General features: G+C 39.6%; 1 protein-coding gene across 3 annotated transcripts in view; it reads right to left on the bottom strand.

Moving 5' to 3' along the window:
* RSU1 (Ras suppressor protein 1) overlaps positions 1–26502 on the bottom strand; it is a 102113-nt gene that overhangs the window by 3010 nt on the left and 72601 nt on the right. Inside the window, exon 9 of one of the 3 annotated variants that reach the window (XM_085566156.1) lies at positions 1110–1128. The exons of 1 other annotated variant lie outside the window; for it this stretch is intronic. In XM_085566156.1, coding sequence (XP_085422282.1) covers position 1128 — 1 coding nt within the window. In that variant the 3' untranslated portion in view covers positions 1110–1127. Of the gene's footprint in view, positions 1–1109; positions 1129–8491; positions 8568–26502 lie in introns of those variants that run through there. One more of the 3 variants, XM_085566146.1, reaches the window with a different exon arrangement.

Raw genomic sequence — 26502 nt, 5'->3', positions numbered from 1 at the left:
TGGTGTCCCAGCAATTCCCTTTGTCCCATGCAAATACTACATTAGTAGCAATAGATGTACATGAGTTGAAAGCATCTGCAGCACTTTCATATTCTTTTTACCTATTTCCATGTCCAACCACTTCGATCAGCATGAGCACCAAAGTTTCATCCAGCAAATTACTGGGTTTGAAATAAGAAAATCAAATATATCTACTTAGGTTCCTTGGCAAAATGAGAGGAGTTTCCATGCACATGGCTTTCCCAACTGAAGATGAGTGCTTTAAAATCTTTCATGGGGTCTGCTAGTCAAAGAGCAAGGATCAGAGGTATTTAGATACAAGCCTTCACACACAGGGTCTCTCTTCTGTCTGCACACATCAGATATGAGGAGACATATGGTGTCACAACAATATTTAAATACAATAATGACTGTGATAATGCCTCTGGGAGAGAATTTGCCTTCTGTTACACTAGGGAAAAGAGAATTCAAAATTCTCAATGAACTCCTGGTACAACAACAAACACCATTTTTATAACTCCCAGGGGAAAAAAGCTGCAGGGGAATAAAAAAGGCAAAATGAAAACACTAATGGAGCTTATCTGCACAGAGAAGCAATTATCTGACTTCCAAAAGAACCTGTAACACTTTAGTTTTAGAAGATGTGAAGTTTGCCTAAAGTCTTTAATAATTTCAGTACTTACTGGAAAGACACAGAAACAGCTGTAGCCAAGCTGTACAAACTAGGCACATGCTCTTGTTCTGCATGAACACAGAGTCAGATGTGTTAGGCAGAGACACTTGCACATCATCCTGGGCAGCAGAGGTCAGCTGAAGACATGCACACAGACAGTTCTGCTGCTCAGCTGACAGATGGTGATGAGCTAGAGGATGGCACCTTGACATAGCTGTGTGCATGACTAGACCCTTAGCCAAGGCACACTGTCTCCGTAAACACACAAAAGAATTTTGACACAGATTGTGGCTATGGTTTCAAGGCAGATTTGTGAGTTAAGTGCTGATAACACATTCATGGCAGTACCTTCTCACTAGATATTTTGAAACTTCATCTGTTCACAGCGCTGGTATAGCTCTGAGCAGGACACTACACACAGCTTCAAGGCCAAAACCTCTGCCGAAGGACAAAATCTGGAGGGCAAACAAATATTTGTGATGTTTGCAGTTTGCTAACAGTCAGAGGTGGTTACTATAACCACAGCTCACAAACTGCAAAATCTCTGTAGACTTAGCAGCTACAGTATTGTAGGCAGACTTCTCATTACATAAAAATTACAGGATTACATGCAGGATTGAAAGTGCAGAAAGAGACTCTGAGAAGCTTTCTTTCCCTGTATATATTTTTAAAAGTCTCTTTCATGAAAAAAATGTTTATTTGCATGCAGATGTAAACATAAAGAAAATTCCTCAATTCTCCACCTGCTCCACTGGAAGTAACAAATGAGAGCAGCATGGCTGCTGCAGCAGCAAAACGAACAACATCAAGTGAGAAAGATGCTCATTAAACTTCATCATTCTGTCTACTTTAATGATGCTTTTAGTTAATAAAAATTCCCTAAAGTAGTTGCAAGGATATTAGGCAAGGTCTCTGGTTATGTATCAGGGGTCTAAGCTGTCACTAGCAAGCATGCAGTTCAGGAGAGGCATTCCCAAGAGGAGAGAGTGAATACAGCTTTCTTGTAATAAATTCAGAGAGAATCAATAACCACGGCTTGCTACATTACTTAAGCATTTAGGAAAGTAGGTGATCCTTCTAAATTAAACCACAAATTGCTAAATGTTGCAATTTACAGCATAAGATCAGGCATGGAACCTGGAAACTTGAAAGCATATAGTCTTGCTATCAAAATCTCTGAACTTAAAAACAGAACCATAGTTAAAATTCTTAAATCTATAAAGGTCAAAAGAGTCACTTTGAAAAACAAATTCAGCACAACTACCTCATTTTTTTCTCTCTTGTACAACAAAATGCTCACTAGCCAAGGGCTAGAGAATTTGTATAAGTAAGGGAACTAGTGCAAACTGTTTGAAGCACACATTGATTTTTTTGACTTTAAGCATTTTGAAAGAGGATTTCAAGACTGAGCCACGAGAAATACACTGGTCTCCCTTTATGCCTGTGACAGATCTACAGGGTGAGTATGCAGTATAAAAAGGTTGACACTGTTAAATATGGTCCTGGAGAGATGCTACCTCCAGCTATGTACTGTAATCAGGGAAACAAAGGTGAAAACATTCCAGCTCTGCTTGATTTTTCAAAAGGTGAGGTTCAGGGTCAGTGAACTTCATATTTACTGCCCAGACCAAGCCTCAAAATGGATATTCACGGTGATCTCAACAGGACAGTTCCAAGCCCCAGCTGATGAAGCAGGAGAAGGGAAAGGCTGAATAATTGGTGGTATCACTACAAACCCAAAGCTGAAAGAAGTGCTTGCATGACTGATACATGCCTGCTACCCTGCATTAGTTACATTTTACATGCACTTAGAGCAAGGTGCTTTTGCCACACCAGTTTTTACACAGCTAATTGCTGCTCTGGTCAGTCCCCTCTGACTGGGACTGACCTTTTCTATGTGGGAGCTGCTAACATGTCATCCCCTCAAACCACATACTCTCTTTCCCAGGAAAAGGACAGATACTGGGAATTAACTGGCCAGCAATGTACCAGTGAGAGAAAACAGTGGAGGTTAAAATTACTATGCAAGTATCTTATTATATTGGTAGTTCACAAATAATGTTTTTAATCTTTGTGATGTAACTACGATCATCTCAATGAAGAGGAACACTGCATGGATAAGTGAAACCAGTATCTGTTTTCCTTACACCTGAACGGCAAACTGCAGCTTTAGGATTCTTAATAAGGAAAACCAGACATGAGTGATTCATTTTATTCAGCTAATTTTTTTGTCCTTTGTTTTCAAGTGCTCTGAGAGCAGATGGCAGCAATGTCAGTGATGTCCATCATCTGAAACTCTTGCAATTTTCTTCAGAACCACTCAGTTTTGGCCTGTCTGTGCAGCTCTCTCCTGCTCCACCATGGAGGCAGCACTGGCTGGATGAAGGGGGCAGGTGCTGGCAGTGCCCCATGCTGCAAGAGCCTCTGGGCCACTGAATCTGCAGCTCTCAAAGTGCTGTGAAACTGCTCCACTATTTTTAGGTCTGTTAACAGTGTGCCTTCCTCTATAGCCCACTGCCTCTCTGGGATGCTTCATGCTTCAGACTGCCCCAAATCTATACATGCCAGAGCCCAGCCCCGAGACACTCCCAAGTGTAACAACCTATGTTATTCTTCTGTTCCTTCTACCTGCCTCAATTATTTTCATAACCCAAAGTTCCTGCTGACTTTGCCTGTCACTATTTTCCCTAATTCCCCTTAAGTCCTGCATTTCACCTTTTAAAGAGACTTTCTGCATTACCAGAAATTCCTAATATCCTGAAATGCTTTTTTTGGGTCTTCACCCCACAGGCACTAGTTCCATCTTGGATTAGCTCTTTCTTTTTCTTAGCTACTTTCATTTTTTGGAGCACAAATTAGGTAAGAAGAGGATTCAGCACTGGTGGAGAGCTAAGGATTCTAGCCCATGTCTCCCAGTCAGTGGAGATCTGGCTAATGAAGCCAGTGGAGTAAAGTGCTTTTTGGGTGATCAAGTACAAGTGTCTGTTTAGCTGTACTGCTCTGTTAAAGATTTTCACCAGCTACAGAGGACAGTGGGTAGCTGGCTGACATGCAGACACTCATCTTTAGCTATTTTAAAATGCTAGATGGAGTCCACCCAACCACTCCCTCTATGTTCCCACTCTGCACTCTCACAAGCTGTTAGCAATCTTACATTAGAGACTCTGCTGAGTCACGCAGTCCAAAGTTGACTTACTCAGAATTCCTGCCTAAAAACACTCAAAGTCTCAACAAGCAACAAAAAGTACTCAGCCAAAACTTTCTGGAGCTCACTGTTTCAGCATCTGCGTAAAATGTGCACCCTCCAAAATAGATCCCATGTGTCTCTTACTGGCTACTTCACCATTCAGTTTTCCACAGGGCTCCCTTCTGCTGGACCCCTCTACCCCAGTCTATTTGCTGCTCTGTATACCTGAAGAAAAGAAAGACTCAACCCCTGTGGCCACATTTCCCACACTCTATCCCTACAGGTTACTGTCAGAGACAAACCCTAACCAGAGGAACCTCTGGCCTCAGCTCAAAGGTCCCAGACCTGATGTGTCAGTGAGGGGAGATTTGAGCTGAGGTAACTATGATTTACAAACACTTGCTCTACTACTGGGCTGGCCATAGATGCATAATTTTAAATCTGCCAGACACATTTGCTCTTAAAATGGTTAATTTAATCCTTGCTTCTTTGAACTCACCATCCTGCATGTTATGTGAAACTAATGTCTTTTTTCCCATAAAAGAATTCCAAGTAGGTGTTAGGTGTTTCTTTAATTAATACACAGTAATAAAAGAAAGCCTTGTCCTTATATTCTCTGAGGCTAGCAGCCTTTTGAAGCAAGTATGCTAAATGTGAAGCTTGTTAGGGAAGCACAACTGGAAGCTCATAGAAGCCTAACAAAAAAAAAAAAAAAATGTAAAGGAAAATGTAGAGGCCAAGATTTGCAAAGCTGGCTAATGATTTTGCATACCCAGCCTGCAAGATCTTACAAGAAGCATGCTTTTGGCAGACATAATTTTGAAAGTACAAGGAACACTAACATCCAGTTTCTGAAAGACCTATCTCAGTACTCAGAAACCCCAGCACTGAAAATCTTCAGCCATGCTACAAATCCAGAGAGACATACAAAGGGGAGCCTCTGTGGAACTGTCACAAAGCAGAAAGGATAGGGCATGCTTATTCTTATATCTTTCAAAACAGACACAAACAGGAATTAAGAGTTCATCTAGAGAATTTATTATGCTGATAAAACAACCCCCAACTAGGCCAGTATAATGGAACAGCAGCCTGAGAGCATGGGGGAGAGAACAATTCACTTGTGCATGTGGACAGTACTACCAGACTACTTAAATTATGCACAATTTCTCACCTGGGACTTAGATTTTCAAGCACATTCAGGAGGGTTGATCTCCTTTCTCATGCTCCATTTTGAATGGAGCAATGAGTTGTTCAGCCTAATGTGCAAACCAGTCCCAGAATTTACTCCAAGCATGACAAAAATGCATAGGCCAGAAAATGAAGTCCTTAAGAGCAAGAACTCCCACAAATTGCAGTGGAATATTTTCCTAATGCTTTCCTACTTAGGACCAGAAAAAACAATTCCACACCAGATACAGACATCAGTTTAAACTTTGAGGGCTATGGTATCTACTAGAACAAATGGCATCCTACATCTAATTCATCAGAACACAGGAGCCACAGAAACTGCATGGCCATGCTCAGCTTCTTTGGCAGATGCCAGCACAGGTAGCTGCAGATAAAAATGCATCACTAAGAAGGGAAAAGACAACTCAAGTGAGAAAGAAGTGTGTTCTGTTTACTGAAGTGATCTCTGTCATCACAACCCTTATCTTTATATATTTGTAATTTGTGAGCATGCATTAGATAAATCAAGAGTTCCTCCATTTCCCCAAACCACATTGTTGGGACAACATTCAAGGCCACCTGCCTGGTCTCAAACCAACCCTGGACAGGCAACACACACAGTACAGAAAACATACTGGCATGCAGCACAGACATCCTCCTGGAGTCAGCTAGGCACAGTATTCTTCATTCTTATGTTATTTTAATATTGTTGTCCACGTGGAGTCCTTTGGGCTTCAGTAAAACAGTGCTCACTTCCCTTTCTGAATGCTACACTGCTGCTCAGATAAATGCCCTTACATAATCTTTATTATTGATTTATTACATGCATTTTACTGTGCACCTAATTAACATTTTAAAAAAGGAAAACAGAGGGCAAAAATAGCTAGGTGCAAGCTAAGGAACTTTTTAAAAGTTATTGTATGTCTGGCAGGTATGTATTTCTTTTCCAGTAACTAGACAAAATGTATAGAAGTGACACTGGGGAAATACTGATACAGAAAGTATCTTTTTTTTTTTTAAGCAGAATTGAAGTGTCTGAGTTAATCTCCTGCTCTGCTGCACACTGAGGATGACCAGTTACACTGGCAGTAGCATGGAGAACATTTAGGAGACTGTAATTCCCACACACAGGGTTTAATCAGCTGCCCTGCTGGGCTGGCTCACACACCTCTCCCAGGGTGTCTGCCTCTGCCATCCCAACTGGCTACAGGGCCAGCTCTCCAATAGCTCCTTAAAATAAAAATAAGGATTGAACAGTGACAAGGGACATAGTGACAAGACGGGGAACTCAACCAAACTAACCCTTCTGAATCACCACCTCTGAGACCCTCAAAGGGAAAGGAAGAAGTCCCAGTCCTGTCATGCAATCCATTTGTGTGACCCAACACAAGGAACTCTGGCAGGCTGTGTGAGCTCTGCAGACCACTGTGTAAAGGGAGCACAGGATTTACTGTGGGCTGCTTTAGACAGAGTGTTGGGATTGAACAAGAGTATTTAAGGATTATATAGGACTTATGAGTTCTTATGAGGACAGAGCAAAAGAGTGGGAGTGAGTGACCAAGGATGACAGAAGAGAACAACTGCATGGAAAAAGAGAGGATGAGGCAGGGAATAAATGAGGTCAATGGTGCAAGCAGGAAGAGGTCAGAGCAGAATTCTGTGCCAAATCACCTTGACTTTCTCCTCCCTAAACCCTGTTTCTAGCTGTTTACTGTGGGAATGTGCCCTCTGTTCTGGCAGCATGCATAAATGTCCTATCAGCATGTTCAAGTTCAAGACAGATCAGCTGGTCGGTAGCATGGACTGAGTCCAAAATACTGGAGAGACCAAGGGACTCAGCCTCCAGAAAGACTGATGAGACTAGGTCTGGGGCTTGATATTTGAAACATCAAGATTGGGGAGCCAGGTATCAGATGGATCCCTGACACAGGGTTTTCCCTGAGCATTGCAGGGGAAGGTATTGAGGAATACAGTCTGGCTGTTGCTTGTCTTTTCTGTGATTATGTGTCCATCTGTACTCCCATCGTGCTAATCTGCCCATAGCTGGGCCATGTGTACATATATATACATGTTCTGAGATTGTGGGTAGCCTTGCTACTGACAGGACAAGAGAACAGGGATATGGAGCAGTTACTCACTGCCATCAGTGAAGGAATTTACTTGGTTCCTCCAGGACACTGGATTTAGCTGCTCAGAAGCACTACCAGGAAGAAGGTGAAGAATACAGGAACTTCACTTTTTGGCAACACCATAATGAAAATGCCACTTTTTGACAGAAAGGACCATAATATATGAACATATAAAGTGCTACATCTCAGACATTCTAATTTCACTTGGCCATATGAATTGGCTTTGTTTAACTCCTGATGGACACAGTTTGCAGAAAAGCTGTTCTTGGACAGTGTTTTTGAACATGCTTTAATAGGTCAATGCAGGTCTTTCCAGTTCCTAGACACAGCCGTTTCACCTACTCCCTGGCCAGCATGGGCACAAACATGTCAATTGTATCAATCTTACAGATATCTGGTAAGTTGTGCTCTGAGAAATCAACATATGTGCAAAAGTAAAAGGTGATTCAAAGCCAATTTCAAAATCATTGTCATCATAGATGCTAAAATGCTGAAATATTGAAAGCCAAAGACTGAGTAGTTCTATATGGAAACAAAACATATCAATAAAATGGTAATAATGCCAGTAATATAACTTTACTATGGAAGGCCAAAGATGGTCACTCAGAAACCACATAATAAAATGATACAGACTATTTACCTAATTTTCTAGCCAATTTTGAACAAAGAATCACAATCTTAATATTTGCAAACTGGGTTTTAAGCAAATCTTTGGTGATATTCCATGGCTTTTACTGTGCCAACAAAGCTGTTTCAGAATCTTTTCAGGAGGGACCTGTGCTATGTGGCAGCCAATAATCTTTATGGCAACACTGCAATGAAAATGTCGCTTACTGTAATGAGCAGAGATCATAAGTTAAGCCCCCAGCTACCTTTCCATTATTTTTCATTAGAGTTTTTCTGGCTTTGCTATGCTTCAAAGTACTCAGGGAATTACTCCAAATTAGACTCACTAGTCAGCTCTTCATTACTCAGACCACACTGAAACTGAGCAATCAGCAAACTGAACCAGCTCCTGAGTAACACAAGGCAGTAACATTTGCTTGAATGTTTACCATTTATTTTTTAGTTTGTCCTCTTTCTCAAAGCTCTGTTCTGTAAAACAAACTTGCCCACAGTTGGAGGCGGTTCTAAAACAACAGGAAAATCACATAGTATTTTTTCATGCCATTAACACCTTGAGCAAAGGGTTGGGCTTCCCTTCATCAACCAGAAACAAACTGTGATATAGTCATGCTTTCTTGACAGCAGTGTTTTTCCTAGATTTGTGTTCCATAGTGCTAGATGAAGTGGGTGAGATAAGAAGTCTCAGTTACTATGTGAATCCTTACCCTTTGAAGAATCCCTAATTTATGGCAGATTTTTACATTGGCTTCCTTCCCTCTTGCAAAGCAAGAAGATGATCAACCTGCTGGAAAAGAGCAGGAACGCTGACATCAGTTAAGTTCTGATGTCATCCAATTCGCATGACTTCCCAAGTTACTTTCACTGTCTTTCAGGGCCCACAGTGTGAAAAACCTTTTGAAAGGCTTTCTTCTCCCCCACTGTCTATTAAGATGAAATGGCAATACAGCATCAGCTTGATTTTGATTTCAACAAAATCAATAGAAGTTTTCTTCTGATTTCATTGGGTTCAAGGTTTGGCCTTTAAGGTCAATTATCCATGCAAGCTAAAAGGCAAACTGCAGTTGCAGTGTGGCTTACAAACCCCAAACTATGTACAACAAGCTATGAACAACATCTAGGCTGGCTATGAACAGTGCAGTGAAAATTATGCTTTCTCATCAAGTGCTAGTAAGGCTAATGAGTCACTCTGTGACTTTTTAATGCACACACTGACCAAAATAGTTTCTTTTGCAAGGAAAGTGGGATTATGCATACTAATCTGGTTTTGCTCAACTTTCTTTTGCTGTAGGTAGGCAGCACTTAACCTAAATTGTTGGTGCTTACGAATGCTCATGAGTTAAAGGAAAAAATATGGAACTTTACTGAAAAGGACAAGAACTAGTTTACTCATCAGATATTTGCAAAAGGCACCCACAGGAACTTTCAAGCATGATGTAAAATAAACCAGTGATTTCACCTCCTTCTGGGCAAGAGGAAAAGGAACAGGCACTTGCACTTGAAAACACTTGCAGGGAATCAGTCTAAGTGCCACAGCAAGAACAAAGGCACAAAGAGTGCAACAACAGGGAGCCAAACACAATGCTGCAGTCTTGGTGGACAAACTGCAAATCACCTACTTTGCATCTTCTTTGAAACATATTGGGGAACACATTGCAGGGAGGGCAAACGTGGTCCTCGATTCTTTCTTTCTGGTTTCTCAACCAACAAGCTGTTAACACATTTTCCAAATCCCAGCCTACACACACAAGGTAGCAAATGGGCACCCCCTTACTAGTGAAAGATAAGATATTAGATCGGATATTAGGAGAAATTTCTTGACTGGAATGGTGGTCAAGCATTGGAACTGACTGCCTAAGGAAGCGGTGGAACCACCACTTCTGTAAGTATTCAAAATACATGTGGTGCTTAGAGGCATGGTTTAGTGGTAGACTAACACTGCTGTGCTCATGGTTGGCTCAATGATCTCAAAGGTCTTTTTCAACCTTTGTGATTCTGTGACTCTAATCCCAGCATTCAGCTTGTAATATGGAGCAAATTTATGAGAAATGCAGGAGTGGGAAAAGCAAAGTGACAAATGATTTGTCAACAGCTCTCTGTCACTGAGAATGCACTTCATTAGCTTGTCAATAGCAGTGTCTAGGAGACACATTTATTGACAACTTACTGCCAATTGATCCAACATCTATATAAAGCTCTTATTATGCAACGAGTTAGCTGACTCAGATGATGATGAGATCTAAAGAGAATTAATAGCTATACTAAGCCCCAAACTGCTCTAATTTCTAAACAAAATGCAACCAGAAGTGATAAAATCCCACCAATATCTCAGCAGCCAGATCATATTCACTGCTTACAGCACATCTTAGAATGAGATTCACTTTGATACACTCATTGCTGGGGTAAAAGTATGGTATGGGTATGAAGTAGAAGTCCTTATGTAAACACTGTTTTTTACTTCTCTGGCCACATGTACTTGTGGGATTACTTTTGAAACACAGGGACTCTGCATTTTCTACTCCCTCAGTGCAGCATGGAAGCACCCAGAGATGCTGTATGGCAACCAAGTGCTCTGTGTGGTTGCATGCCTCAGCCTCTCAGCAGGACAGGGTAATGCTGCAAACAGCTAATTGATCCTGCAGTGGCTTTAACAACTGTCAGTCACTTCACACCACTGGCAGCATTCCTGCAGGGCACATGCTCCCATCCTTTGCCTCACATCCTTTGCCTCGTACTACCTGTTTTATCACTTCATGATAAGGCAGTGTCAAAGACAGCAGGCATAACCTATTCTGGCATCTCCATCTGGCTTTATGTATCAGGCTTGTGCTGCTCTGGTGGATTAGTTTCAGATCCCTGTTGGCAGATCTAAGGCAGCAATAATAACCACAAATCAATCCCTCTTTAAGGCCTAAAACATCTTCTCCCTTATAGCATGCCTCATTTCTTCAGCACTCCAAAGCTGTTATATATACTAACTTTGCCTAGACACAACAGTTGTATGCAGACACTCAGGCCCTGGAGAATTTGGCACTGTGTTTTCACCTGCTTTTTTCTGGTCTATTATGACAATCAAAATGAGCAGCATCAATAGAGAGGTGATCATGTAGATGAAATATTTGAGTCCCTAGAAGTCAGAGCTGCTTGGTGCCAAAGTGAGAGCGTACACAAAAGATGGCTTGCTTCCCTTAGTCTCATCTCAGGTAATGGATTTTCCTGTACTCATCAGAGCTGTATTTCCACTGAAGCACCCAGCTACCTTCAGCTCACTGTTCAGTGCTCTAAGGTGACCAAGCGATGTTTATGGATATAGAAAAGATGCATCCTCAGCTGAACAACTGCACAGTGGACAGGTTTGTTTCTAATGGTGTTTCCAGACAGCTTCCCCCTTGATTAGCACATGCTCTAGAAAACAAGACTCAAAAAAGGGATTAATGAGGTTCAAGATCCACACTGTTGCTCCCATAGAGAGGAAACATCTGGATCCTTTCACCATGACTGTGCTTGTATTCTTCACATTGCTCTTAATTTCCTCATGTTCACCTCCTAGGATTTATCTAAAGGCAGTGGAAGTTCAAAAATGACTCAAAGACTAGGTAGCAGCTCTCTGCTTGGCTACATCTTATTACCAAAATGAGACTTTTACTACAGAATAAGTAGCTTTTGTTTGCTCCCTCTCCGTAACACCTTTACAGGGACAAAGCTGAATTCACCATGATACAGCTAGGCAGTACCCTGGATCTCAAATCACCCAGAGACACTGTGCCCAAAAAAAATAGTAAATCTGTGCCTTGGATTTTACATGAACACTGCACTTATGCTGTAAAAGATATACCTGCACAAGCAGTGAAGGCATAAACTCTTATCCTTTAAATCTTTCTGTCTTGTTATTTACAGTTTGAACTGTCTCTGAAAAGACTCCAACATCAGCTAGATCAACAATAGTTCAATATTCCTACATTCTACTTAAAACAAAACCCAGTTTTAAATAGCAAAAATGAGAGCTGCTTAAAGATTTCCTGAAATTCTTAAGATAAAATGAATCAAAGATAAACATACAAATAAATAATTTGATTCCAACACTGCATTTATACAGCTTGCAACAGCCAGAAAGACCTAGTATTTCAGGATTACCACATAAGGGCTTGAAAAATATTTTCTCCTAAAATTCTTCTGAATACTAATGTAAAGTACTTTGATCCTGATTTTTTTCAGTATTCTATTAACTTCCATTCAGTTGACTGTTTACTCCTTATAATTTTTTACTATACCCATAAAACTAGAACACTGTCCTGATGTATGGAAAATGTAGATGGTGCATATTGCTCATAGCTGCACATAATTTCAAGAACTGTTAACTACTATTTCTAGTTAATTTTTCAACTGACAAAGATGCATGCTATTGAAGAAAAATGGTAAGCTTATAAAAAACTGTATGTTTGAGTCAATCAAGTAAAGAGAATATCATCATCTTCACACAGTATGATTCTTCTACATGCTAGTGGAAGCAGAAAGTCAGAAGGATTAACTGAAGACCAAGAAAAAACGACTATCCTCTTTTTCCCTCTCCCACTATTGAACTTAGAAAAACATTCAAAAAATGAAAAAAAAATGACACTGGCAGGTTCCAGGACAGTTTAATAAACCTTGGGGAAGACCTTAGTGTTGAATTTGCCTTCCTGGTAGAACCTAAAGCACTGTTACTAAAGCAATACAATAAAGTTTATGAACTTATCTTTACTGCTGCATAATTTATCTTTGAGAAATGACACTATGGTGAACAAGTGCTTTCTATGAATCTCTTGGGGCTTCAATGGACTGCAGGCTTTATCACAGCAAGTAAACTGGATCAAGATTGAACTCCAAACTGAAAGGTATGTAACATACTTTTGGATTAATGAAAAATACTTAATTCAAAAGTTAAATACTAGTACACTCAAGTATTTTTTTATGCTTTGTATCAACTTCTGAACTAAAAGTCCTTTTGACATATTTTACACCAAATTGTAAATCAAATTCCAGAACCACTCATATTTCTTTCTGCTCAAGAAAATTTCCATCTTCTGTTTCATTAGTTTTCTAACAAAAAGCAAATATATCCTTTCATAAAAAAAATCAAACAAGAAAACCAACCAAAGCAGAACTAAAGTCACAAATACAAAACCACACTGCAAATTCAAAACAAACATACCTAAACCTCAGTAACCAAAGACAAAGGCACATGAACTTCACTTCTTTTCCTAGTTTAATGCTCATGGTACCGTTTGTTCAGACCACTTCCCAGCACTGTGCTTACCCTGCTCTAGAAAATGTTTCTGTTTTGGGGTGCATGCTTTCTGCCAGGTCAGCAAGTTTATGTGCCTATGCAGCCCTTAGATTACCAGATTTAACATGATGAGGCATGGAAAACCATAGGTGGAGGAAAAAAGGAAAAGGGAAGAAAACAGATCAATCAATTTTTAAACTCAAAACTCCCCTTGCAAGTCAGATGGTGGGAATTGGAAGGTGTAACTGCACAGTAGGATGTGCATATATGCTGTGGAGAAAACTTCATTGTCACTCAAAGCCCAAAAGCCTGTGCAATGCTGACATAAATAGTGGTGAGGAATGTAAACAAAGGGACACACAAAATAATGGGCAGCCTGATGTCTTGCCAAAGACTTCTAAGACTGTAGAAACAGCTTTGTAAGAAAACTGATTTAGCCCAGAAAAAAACCCTATGTTTAAGGACTGTTGACCTATTTGTACAGTAGGATAGTTTTCATCCCTGGATATTATGATTACTGGACAAGTGGCATTTCTCCATACTTTTGCCTATAACAAGATAATTTCAGGATCCTAGATTATTTGATAAATTCCAACATTGCACGGAATGTTCTAGGCAATGAAAAATGTTATATTAATTTTGCTGAAAGCAAGAAAATGAGAGGAAAAGGGTGTATTTACACACAGGATTTTTGACCTCTTGAAGTGGTTAGCATATGCAGCTGTTTCAGCCATCCAGGTCTAGGGGTAATGGCCTACAGACCAAAGAGCCACGGAATAGCTGCCACCTTCTTTGACAAAGTTAATGAGTCTGGTAAAGAAGATTCCCCCCATTTCCTCCCTTTCCTTAAAGGACTTGCAGTACAGTTTAGGAACACTGACACCCAGAAAAAAATTGCCACGTGGAGAGGAAGAAAGACCAAGCCAGGGGAAAGATGGAAGAAAGGAAGGAAGAACTATATATTGCTGCAATGGTGGGTCCCTGGCCAGGCAATAATTAGCATTGACTCCATGATTTACAGAAGGTTGATCAATCTCTTTATTATATTATTATTCTATCATTATTAAGAATTCTATCATTATTAAGAAACCTATTGCTTTTATAGACAGTTACGATACAGTTGGATCTAAATTGGTCCTTCAATCTAAACACTATCCCATTGGCTAATTAAGAAACTACCCTTTGGTAAACAAATCTCCGTAACACATTCCACATGTTCACAAAAACAGGTGCAGCAAGTGAAGGTTAGAATTGTTTCTCATTCTTTTCTCTGACCTTCTCACAGCCTTTTTCCCAGGAAAAGTTCTTTCTCTCTGTGGTCGGAGAGCTGCTGCCACAGCTTTGAGGTCAAAAGAAGGATAAGAGACACACAAAGCTTCATGTATGGAAAAGCAACTGGCCCTGGCAAAAGAAGACAAAGCTGGTGTACTGCAAGAAACATGCAGGCAACTCTCATTTCAGTGAAGAAAGGGAGCATGGAAGGAGTGAAGGAATAGACGAGCATGCAGACCATCTAAATTCATGAAGTCCTTATGGTAAAGGGGGCTCTTGACTGATGCATACCCCTCAGATGCTCTTCTCCTTATTCTATGATTTTCAGTACCATTCATTACTCGAAGAACAAGCACAGTCAGCATGAGCACACTGCAGCAGACCATTCCCCGTTTAAACATACATCCATCTCTCAGTCACATTAGCTCCATTAATGAAAAAAAAAAAAATGTTGCAAAAGGGAAGTATTAACACAGCCAATGCATAGGACATTAATTTTAAAAATGCTATTTACTTTGTATCAGAGCAGTCATATTATCTTGATCGGTTCTTGGTCTTGTCCAGATTCTGATTCCATGCTGTAGAGACAAACTCTGTCCTGACTCTCCTTCCTGCATATGATTAAATTTATTCTTGACGTCTTTAGTACTGTACCCACTTGATGGGCTTCCTACATTTAGTAGAAGACAGTAATTCATATTAAAGCAAGAATTAGTTTCTTAGTGCAAGTCCTGGATAGTGACTTACTGTATAGTCACAATACAGCTAAAACTATCTGCTTGAAGAGAGGAGACATGGCTCCAAACACAAACTTAGCCCAAACAGCTTTGGGAGAAATGTGCAGCTCTATGAAGAGTGGGTGGCTCCTCAGTATTGAGGGCTAAGTGCTAGGTTCAGACAGCTGTCTCTGAGTACACTCAATACCCATCTTTGAAGATCTAAGAGCTCAGATGCAGGACCCTAGTGAAGGTAACTGTGCAGCTAGGACACTTTCCTAAATCTGTTGCACTAACACAGAACAACCAAAATGTCAACTCCACATTTTCTCCAAATCAACAGAAAAAACTACAGAGAGCATAAAATGACTGCCAAAGCACAAAGAAAAGGTCAGTCTGAATTTTTTTTTATTTGCCAAGAGAACTAGGCAACCAGAGCAGAAGAGCCTATGTAGCCTCTGGGATGTGTGGGTGGTGATATCAAGACACTAAGGATTTGGCAATTATCTCCACAGCAGTCATTGTTAGAAATAAACCACATATTTTCAGGAATGGGAGAGGAACCAGAAGCAATTACCCTGTCAGGAAATGTACCCATAGATAACTTGGAAATAACCTGTGTATGTGAGGGCAAGTTGAGTTTATTTCCACCATGTCCTCACATGTCCAAGATGTGACTTCAGTAGCTCGTAGCAGATGCCAGGTGACCTTGATGCTCTCCTGCTCTGATACCACATTAGAGCCCAGCTCCCCAGTAGGATTCTTTGGCAGACATCACATGCTAAGTTAGCATTACTAAAGCCCCAGCTGATATTCTCTTCAAAACTCCTCTGTTCCCCCTTTCTTGGTCTCTATGGCAACATCTAGCATCCTGCAAACAGCACGAGCCAGCTCAGGGCTCACTCTGCACTCATTCATCTCAGATGTTTGAAGAATCTCCTCTTTTCCCTGTACAATGTTTCTAAAAACAGAGTTTTACTTCCTGCTGATGTCCTCACATCTGTGACACAGTTCCACTGCAAGGTGTCACAAACCATCACAGCTGCCCCAAATGAGGTCTTACTCCAGACTAGGTAAAAGAGCCAAAATCAAACCCAAACATGTTGCCTGTCACTGGAGGCAGAGTGCAGACATTCTCTTTAAAATCGTGGTTGTTTTGAGAGCTTTGCCTTTTAAAAGCTATCCCTGCTAAGTAAAGGCATTGAAGATCAGTTGCAGATAGCCAAAATAAAAACAGGGAGGCAAGGAGAAAAGAGCAGGACTTTACTTTGACCTAAATTTTTTCCAGGTTACATATTAATATTCCTCACTTTACACTCATTCTGTACTTATGTTAATTATGGCCTCAGAGAATCATGAAAATTTCATTTAACTTGATTCTGTTCTTATTCTTTTACTACACTCTTAATATGTTATTTCAGTAATGGCAACTTTCAATCAGATATTCTCAGAGCCTTTCTGAACATTTCTTTTTCTAATTTGGAAATTATTTTTAAGAAGAAGGGGATGTATCTATGGTGTAGTTTTTATTCCTGCTAGAACAATAAAGAACAGGCCAGGAGTTCACAGCTTTAAGATTAAATAATCAACACAGAAAATAAAAACATTTTGAAGAAAGAAAGAAACTTCCTTGAAGGAATGATATTATTTTTATAAAAATTAGTTTAATAGCACTTCTCTTTATGTGTATGGGGGAAAACACTACATAAGCTACAATGGGAGAACTGTAACTTCTCCCAGTACATAGAAGAACACATTTTCTTTCAAAAGCAAAAAGTAATTTTCGTTGAGACAGTATATAATTTTCCACACACAAATGTGTTCATCCAAATCCAACCTACATGTCTCCGTACCTTATGCTCAAATTTTCCCTCAATGCGTTCAATACATTAAGTGCTACCTAACTCCCACCTCCTGAATTCAGCAAAAAAAAAAGCTTTTTTCTTTAAAAAAACTCCTTTGAAATAGAATGTATTCTTGTTATTATGGCCTACAACTGAAAACAGCCATTAGTTAACAACTTACCTATTACCCTGTAAAATGTTAACAAGCGTGCACCCCTGCTGTAAAGAAACTGCCCAAAGAAAAGGGCAGGGTAAACTCCCTGGTCCACTCTGATCTGTAGAGAAAAAAATGTTCCAGAGCTTTATCACTGCACTCTTTTATCTTCCTGCTCCACCTAACCTTTGTTAGCCAGAAAATAAAAGGACGGGCCACAGAACAGCCATGGCGTTTGCATCCCTGCACACAGTCACGAATCTTAGTCAGTGTCTAAATCCTAGGAGCTCCTCTGGAACCACTTCACCACCCCAAGGACAGGAAGATGCTTGAGATTATGCACCACCATTGTAGTTACACTGAAGGCTGCACACCCTTATACACTTGAGCTATCAAGTCAGAGTGTTTGCTGGTTACTGGATTAAAACAGGGGAGGGCATGTACTGAAAACTGCACTTTTCTAGAAGCAAGAGGAAGAGATGATTCAAAATGGCTCAGAATAATTTTAAAGCCTCTTAATTCAAGCTATGATCCTAAAATCATATTACTTAAGTAATTCAAAGCAGTCACCAAATTCAGTGGTATTAAAGAAGTGCAGCTGACCCCAGGTAAACATGGTGAACCAAAATTGCAAAAAGGAAAACCAGAGTCCTAAGAAAAGGACAAGCAAGAAAACAAAAAGTTGGTTGTGCTTTTGACATTTGTCCATCATACCTCTCTCCCGACTACTGATTGGTGATTGGAAGAAAAGGCAAGAAATATTCTCTTATAGCCTATCCTTTATTATTTGTGTCCTTGATTTCTGCTTTTACTAAATGTTAAATGTTTATGCTATTTCACTTCCTCCTAGCTCTCTCCTTTGCCTAATCAGCCAATCCTTCTCATATATCTTCCCTGTTCAGGATTTTGGTTCTTCCAGTTTCTTTTCTGTTTCCAGCTCATCAGCCTGCCTCTTCTTTCTGGTCTTCCTCCTGTACCACTTTTATGTTTTCTTCTTTCCTTTCCTTGTTTCTCATCCTTTTATCACTTCTTTTTTTATACAGGATACTCATCTTTCCATCTGTGCTCCCTTTTTGCCTCTCTGGCGGTTGGATCTGAAGAGGAGCAACTCTGTTTTGAGACATTAAGTAGGAAAATGAAGGTCTCTTCTTAATATTTTTCACAGCAGATGGGCACACACTGCACAGAGGGGATCTGCTAAAATGTGTTTTAAGATATTTTCCTGGATCCCGTATAATCAAAAAATATTTCAAAATTATTTAAAAAGGGTTTCCTATGAAACATTTCTAATAAATCTTTATGGGAATTGCAGTAAGTTCCATTTTTTTCTTGAAAAAGCAGACATGAAGTAAAAGTTATTACTGACATCTGTCATATTTTAAATTCCTTTATAAAATTTAGTAGTGGCAGCATAAAACAGACGTAGCATAAAACACTGACACAATCTCCCTAACAGAGCATCCTTTAAGTAAAGCAACTTCATCATTGACAGTCATTTAGTAACACAGGAGGCAGCTTCCCAGGAGATATTTGCTGCTGTTATATTAGAGGTAATTAAACTATAAAATGATTTATTTCTTTGCAGCCATGTAATTGAACTTTCTAAAGCCATTAATGATACCTTATGAAAGTATCAGCAGATGTGGTACATGATTATCCCCAGCTAAACTGTGTTTACAACACACAGGGCCACAAAAATTCTACAAAATGCCATTTATTGGCAAAACATTAATACATTAACACACAAAGGACAATGCACTGAGAGTAGAAATGCTGTCACTAAATACAGTCTCTCCACTCTTCCCCCAGCTCTCTTTCCTATGACTGACAGTGATTTTCAGAGAGTAGGCATTATCTCCAGGCAAGAAAATCTAAGTACATAAAATATAGTTTTATGTTAGTTCTATTGCACCACTACTGATTACTAAAGGAAGTTCTAGACAACAAGAATATATATATTTAAAAACAATGCATATTTAAGAATAAAAAAACCTCTATGTATAAAAATAGGAGTATCAATACCTCACATATTTTCCCCACCATATTAACTAATCCAGCAGAAAAATCCTTGATATGTCATTTGCTGATTGATGAGCACAGAGAACTGAGACCTGAGCACAGAATTTTATTGCGGAAGACATTTTCATCTGCAGCCAAATCACCAGGGAAACACTTTGTCAAACAACTTCACTCTGTAGGGACACTTTGTGACAATATTGGAAACTTAAGAATTTGTTCTGGTTTTTCCAAGACCTGTCCATGTTGAGAAATATTTACAGCAGCACTGCAATTCATGCAAATGACCAGCTTAAAACCTGGGAACAACTCTTTCACATTTCATTGCAACAATATGTAAAAATAGACACTCACAAGCTCTAGTTTTAAAACAATATTTATCTTTTTATCTATATATAAATGATCCAATATATTTTTTTCACTTTCATACTAAATCCATGTACTTTCATAATAACTGACATTATATCAAGCATCTGCAGGGCTACAAATCAATACTTGTTTTCAAGTGTTCAAGTATCTCTTCTATCTCCCCCCATCCCCCCCTTTTCTTTAACTGAGTGGGGACTGAATCTAACAGAAGGCTGCTTTTACATAATAGGGGTAGGGCTAAGATGCTAGGATTCCAGCAGTACACCATGGGTTAATATAGTCACACTCCTGAGAAAGGAATCTGAGTCCTGTTGATGGTTTGAAGCTTCTAATTATTTTTTGTGTTGAACAAAATTCCCAGGTTTCACAGTATTTTACTAAGATGGAAGGAAGAGTGACCTACTGTGAAATTTTCTCAGGTGAGAACAGTCAGGTACAGAACATTGGTACCCTCAATGGCTCAGCTGCGCTGTCCACAGTGGGCTAAACCTGACAAATCCAAAAGTAGTCTCAATCAGGATTTATGTATAAAATTGTATGCACAATTCCTTTGCTCACAAATAAGCATAAACCCCCAAATAAGTGGCTAAGCAAGAGGGCTAAGACTACCTGTCATGAGATGGAGTATGGGAAATGAGGAATGACACTATTTCTCTGCAGTCAAGGCATACTTTCATCCCAGCAGATCAGCAGCAAGGGACTCCCAGCTTCAATTTAAGCTAATGGTAAAACCCCAGTCCCTTGCAACAAAGAGGGTTAATTTCTCCTTTGGATTCTATGCTTAAACCCTCTAAGCCTAATTGATAATTCTGTGTCTAAAAATGAGGAGTTAAGCTGAATAATTATAATTTTTCTCAGAGAACTTTCCTTACATATATCAATGCCATTTTACCTGAGCAATCTGCCAATGGTGGTGCTCCACCAACTAATTTAAAAGATGTGGTATCAGGTATTCAGTTCTAGCTGCCAGTCAGCTGGAAAATAAAGAAGGCTTTTATCCAGCACTCTTATCACCACAGGATCCACTCAACATCTGCTGCTGCCCATCCTCCTTACACTGGCCTTTGGAAACATAGAATTAGGCTTTAAAAAAAACTCACACCAAGACACATGTATACTAAGCAAAACTAACAGGCTGAAATATGGTTTGAGCAGGTTACCACCACCTTGTTTACCTTTTTTAAAGCTATGAACATTAACAGTTATCTCTTATGAAACATTTCTCTGTCATCTACTCTTACCTAAAATCTCACAAGAAGTCCCACCTCAGATAAATCATCCCCTTTGTTTACAGATAAATTCTGGCAGGGATGAAAGTTGAATGATTTGGTGTGAGACTTTAAAGTTGCAACCCTTCATACCTGCTGTTTCACTTTCTTTTTTTTTTTTTTTCTCCATAAAAAACCTCCTGAAACAAATGAACAGAATTTTAAAAAACTCCACTCCAGCACATTCCTACATCACAAGCAGCTTAGTAAAAACAAGTGTGTGGATCTCTTTTACAGGTTAAATTACTCTGTGAGAAGAACAAGGCACCTAATACTCTCTGAGACCATCTAACAATGACAGACGTTCTCTCCTCTTATGATGGACAAACCCCCAGCACAGAGTTGCTTCTGCAGTGGCTGCCCAGGGTGTTGCCCAGTACCCCAATCACTTATCCTTGGTGTGAGAAGTAGAAATGACTCCTCTGAGCTGGGCATCCTTGATCTGATCCTGCTGATCCTTTCCAAGCAGATCACTTTACAAATTTATTCCCCCCTAGTATACATTGCTATCTTTGTCTTGCTGTTCTGTGACTACTACAGCCTACAGTTCAAATGGCAAACAAATAAATATAAACCAGACAGCAGTGTCGAAGTCTGTATACTCCATAAAGCAGAGAGCACAAGGACAGGTTGACTGAACACCTCACCTCACATCTGGGAGAGGAAGTGCTTTTCCCTTTCTACCAGAGCATAGGTACACAGCTTGTTACAGGCACTGCTGCATTAACGTGACAGGTTTACAAGGCCCTGGCTTGCTCAGCAGTAATGATCTTTCAACATCCCTGTCAGATCAATGCCCAGCTTTCCTCAGGACCCACTAACTGGAACACTGCTCAGGAGGGAATGTAACTTTGCAAAACCGCATTCAAATCAGATGGCTCTTCCAGGAGCTGCTGTAGTGAGAGACAAGGGGATGTCTGCAAAGTCCTTCAGTCTGGGATGGTGGAATGACACATCCCTGATCCTTCACTGCACACAGCTTTACCTATGTTACCTACCATTATTAAAGATTTTAACCTCATGATCTAGTTTTGTTTCAAGTCCTTTCTCACCACTGCGCTGCGGTTTTTGACAAATGTCTCACTCCATCAGGTCTTTGTCCCTGGTAAACAGGAGACAGTGGGAGGCAATTAAGGTATTGTCCTGAACATGGACAAACTGCAAATGTAAAGAAAAACAGGACATCTCATTACCATAAAAACAAGCTGCTTTTCACTCTCTCCTAAATGTAAGTTTTAGATACATATAGCTTGATCAAGAAAAAAACAGACACAAAACAAAACACCCAAGAAACAACAGCTCAGCTATTAGTATTGGACAATGAGTAATTTCTTATAGAGCCCCTACAGCAACTTCCTTTTAGAGACAAAAAGTTTGTGTGGAGGGGGTGGCTGAGAAAGGTTTGATCTTTCTTTTTCTTTTTTTAAATGCTTCACTATTACAATCTAACCTTTTTTTTTTTTTTTTTTTCTGGTTAAGCCATTAAGTTTTAATACTCTTGCTGTGAAGAGCATTGCTACTAGCCCAAAGGGAGTTCAGACAAATTATTACTAGTACCTTAATAACAGACACCGGATGTATAACTAACAAAAAAATTCTCATTTTGAAAGCATTAACTTTTGGACAGTAGAAAGTCTACCTCACAATTTGGAAGCTGTTTCTCAAGGATCTTATCTTTCCCTACTCAGAATTACTAACAAGAAAACGCCTTCTTCCCAAGCGTCAAACACCAGGCACTAACACTGCATGTGTCTGAGTTTTAAACAAGACTTCACTGGAATGACACTGCCTAAATCAAACCTGCCTTCTCTGAGAGGAAGACATTAATACCTGACCAAACCATGCTAATATTGCTTCAGCTCAGGAAGCTGGACCCCAGCATCTCAAAGTGATGTCAGAAGACTTTTACTAGGGACTTAATACCTAACAACAAGCTTTAGGGCACAAGTGCTAGTGTCACCTAAAATGCAACTGTTGAGTTGTAAAACAGGGCACCATTACAGTAACTCAACAAAAATGTATGTCACCATTCAGTGCACATAATCTCTTAGTAAGAACTTACCCTACTGATGTGTTTTCGAAGAAAGCAAAAAGCCAGAATGCTGGTTGGCAGAAGCAGCCAGCATAATGAAAAACTGAGCAAAGTCAGTATGCCCCCATCACTGGGGGCAGTTACACAGTTAAGGTCATAGCAGAGCAATTGCAGATGCTGCATTTTCAATCCTGCTTCAAAATTATTATTTAAATCCTAATATATTGCTGTCTCCATCTGAAGACCAGAAATAGTATGAAATTAGGATTTAGTACTTATTCATGAGATAGAATTTAAGCAATTCTTCTTTTTGGAATTGCAGGTTTGATTCTCCACTCATTTGCTCTCACACAGAAAAGGAGTAACTGCCGAGGTCAATGTCAGTGCAAGAAAGGGATGAGTCATTCCTTAGCTGCAGGTCTGCACTGAAAAGGAAGAAGTGATTTCCCAGCCAAGGCAGCACAAACACAAGCAGTGAAGGAGCAGAGCTATGAGTTTCAGCTGCACAGGACTGACTGCTGAGCCATATGTTGTTGTACTTTTACTGTTATTCGTACTCATTAAAGCCAGCTCCAATGCTTTCTGGCATGCTGGCTATCAGACCTTCCTCTCAAGAAGAGACAAAGCAAGGTAGTAAGTGTGCTGGTTTATGTACCACAGGGTTTGCTAGCTGTAAGCTGGAACAGCATGATGGACCTCTTACGTCAGTAGACAATCTCTGTATTTTACTTTTAGAAGTTAGGAGATTACAAGATATACCTTTTACCCTTTTCTAACAATCCTGGGTAAAAGATTTATCCTTTGAGACCACTGTCAATCCTATACTCAAAAATTCAGTGGGTGGACCAGCTAGTGTGATAAGCAAACAAGCCCACAAATGACTCAGAAATGTTACCTCCTTGCAGTCAAATGTTACCTCCTTGCAGTCACACTGGAAACACAAACAGTACACAAAGACATAAGCAGAGTAGATTAAACCCACTGAAATGACTGCAAGGAGGTTTACATTTAATTAACAGGATACAAGATACAGATGAACAGAGCAAAAATAGACAAATGAAACACAAGAGCAAAAATAGACAAATAAAACACAACCCCGAAAGTCCTTCCTTTACACAGCAGAAAATAACTGAAAAAAAAGTAATGGATATTTTACAGATATATGTATTAATAAGGACTTCTATATTCCTTTCACTTACCTGTGAAGGAACACTTTCTGTTCTGACAATTATTATTTCTTTGACAGAGAAGAATACTCTAACTCCACAAGCTACCAACTTCAACTGCCTCTCAGGGAGGGTGAAAACCCCTTTCGAAATCTTGACAATAAGCATCATAGCCTCACACCTACTGGAAATCAACACGACAGAGGAGAAGAAGCCACTACATTTGCAAGAAATTTTATCCAGGCATACAAAGTTAGTACAAAGAAACATGCCAAGCCAGCCAGCCAGTATCAGGAGAGTGACAGCAGACAAGTCACACCAAGCAGCACAGCAAACAGCAGCAGCTGAATGGCCAGGACCACCACAGGGATCTGCAAGTGAAACAGCACATACACAACAACTCTCCCCCACACCTGCTCTCACTCTTTCCTAGGAATGACTGATTTGTAATTTGATGGTATCTGCAGAAATCCCACCTGAATGGAAGAAACTAGTTTTGCGAAGTTTAAAACCTATTCCAGCTTTAAGGAAGGGACATAATGGTGTGGCTTGGATACTACAATGAAAAATGGAGAACTCAGATTCACCAGTCTCTATTCTGGAAGAGTCAGCAATTTGCAAGACAAAGATCAAATGAGCTCTGACCCCACTGGACATGTGTGATCTTGAGTATTAGATCCATCGCTAACACACAGTGATGCCACTAGGCAACTTTTTAAAATTAGTCATACATGCCCAGGAACTCACCAACCAAAATTCAGAAAAAAGGGATAGAGAAGGCCACACTGGGTCAGAAGATTTGGCACTGGAAAGATTCCTCTGACACTGGATTTACAAAGTATGCAAAAAGTATGTTGGAGTGCAAATACATCTATCATTTAAGTGACCAGTGAGTGCCTGGGAGTTTGGAGAGATGTTCTCCTCTGCATTGCATCTGCCTACGGAACTTTAAAATAACACCTCCCTCTGCCTGCTGAGCCAGCCCCCTCCCCAAAACACCCCAGTAACTTCACTAAGCATGCCCCACCTCCTCTGGGTGCCTGTAACATTCTCTTGGAATGGACTTGGGGAATTTCTGTCTGATGCTTTTGATCACTTAAGTTCTCACTCCCTTTAATTTGGCAAGTCTAAGCCATTACGTGAAGGGACTCCAAAGACTGAAAAACTAAAAAAAAAAAATAAATTATTTGGGTCATGCCTTTGCTACTTGAAAATAAGGATTTTTTTATTTCATAAGAATTACTTTACTTCTTTGCTCAGCTGCTACCTACATGCAGGAACCATCAGGAACACTTGTTGGGAAAACTAGCAACTGTTTCTCAAAAATGCACTGACATTATTGACTCCTCCAAAGATGATTTTCTAAAAGATGGTTATTTAGGCCATGTGTAGCCTGCATGAACAATCTTCTCTGGCAGGAAATGCAAGAATTTTTCTATATCAGATTCTCATCTGTTTCTCAGAAATTCCCCAATCAGTACTTAAGAACAAAGTAATTTTTTAATCAAAAGCCTATTTGGTGAGCTGTCTGCCCCCAGGTCCATCTCATTCATCTCTCTGGACATGGATTTCAGTTTTCTTCTCCAAAGAGGTTAACAGATTGCTATAATTGGATGGCCCCAAGAAAAATGCTTTAAGCACCAGAGCAGCTAGAAACAGAACCCAGCCCATGCTCTGAGCAATGAAAGAGTACCCCCTTATTAAATCTTGCTAACATTGCGTTTCAAGTACTTCAGGAAAAAGCATGAGCTAAGAGTTAATTTATTAGTATACTGCTATGAAAAGGTCTTCCTTGGCATGCAGGTTAAAACTGTCCATATCCCATTAGTAATAAGCAATAGAAAAATACTACTCTGACAAGTGGTTGCATCTTTTAAACATCTATAAACTGTTACAATTCTGTAATTAACTTCTGTCCCTTACTGCCTTACTGGCAACTACTGCTGCCACAGAAGCACAGTTCCTCATGTCGTCTGCTCTATTTGCAAACATATCTTCTCTATTATTTTCTAAAATTATTTTCTGAAAATGCACAAATAAGAAGGTCTTGTCTGACCTCTAACCTTGTGAAATCTGTCCCATATTTGTCATTATTAAAAAAGCACACCTGGTTCTGCATTCTTCCTGTGTTTTCATTTGCAGGGTTTTTTTAAGGAGGTTTAACAAGAAGGTAATTTACAGTAATTACAAAAAGCAGAAAACCAAAACAATTTTCAACTAATTATGCACAGAGAATTAAAACAGATATCTGAACAACATGCAAAGCTATGTGAAGCATCACTTAAAAAAAAAAAAAAGCCTAAAACTTCTCAAGAGTCACATAATCCAGCACAATTAAGACTTCTTGAAATTTCAATCTGAATATATCTCATGCCTTTTGATTCTTAAAAGAGTTGATATATCCACATAAGATCAGTGAATATTTATTGAGTTAGCATAACACTGAATAACCAAACAACAGTAAATTTGTCTGCAGTCCTCTGTAAAAAAGAAACTACATGAAAACCCCTAACTACCAAATCAGATTAGACTTCTCAGCATTACAAGATAAACTGAAGTTTTCCTTAACATCTCATTTCAAAAAACCTGAATATATATACTCTGCACTAACAAAAACTC

The sequence above is a fragment of the Lonchura striata genome, chromosome 2 (genome assembly GCF_050655825.1).
Source record: "Lonchura striata isolate lonStrDom1 chromosome 2, ASM5065582v1, whole genome shotgun sequence".
Lineage (NCBI taxonomy): Eukaryota > Metazoa > Chordata > Aves > Passeriformes > Estrildidae > Lonchura > Lonchura striata.
Note: the sequence above shows the minus strand (reverse complement) of the source record. Positions and strands in the feature narration are given on the sequence as shown.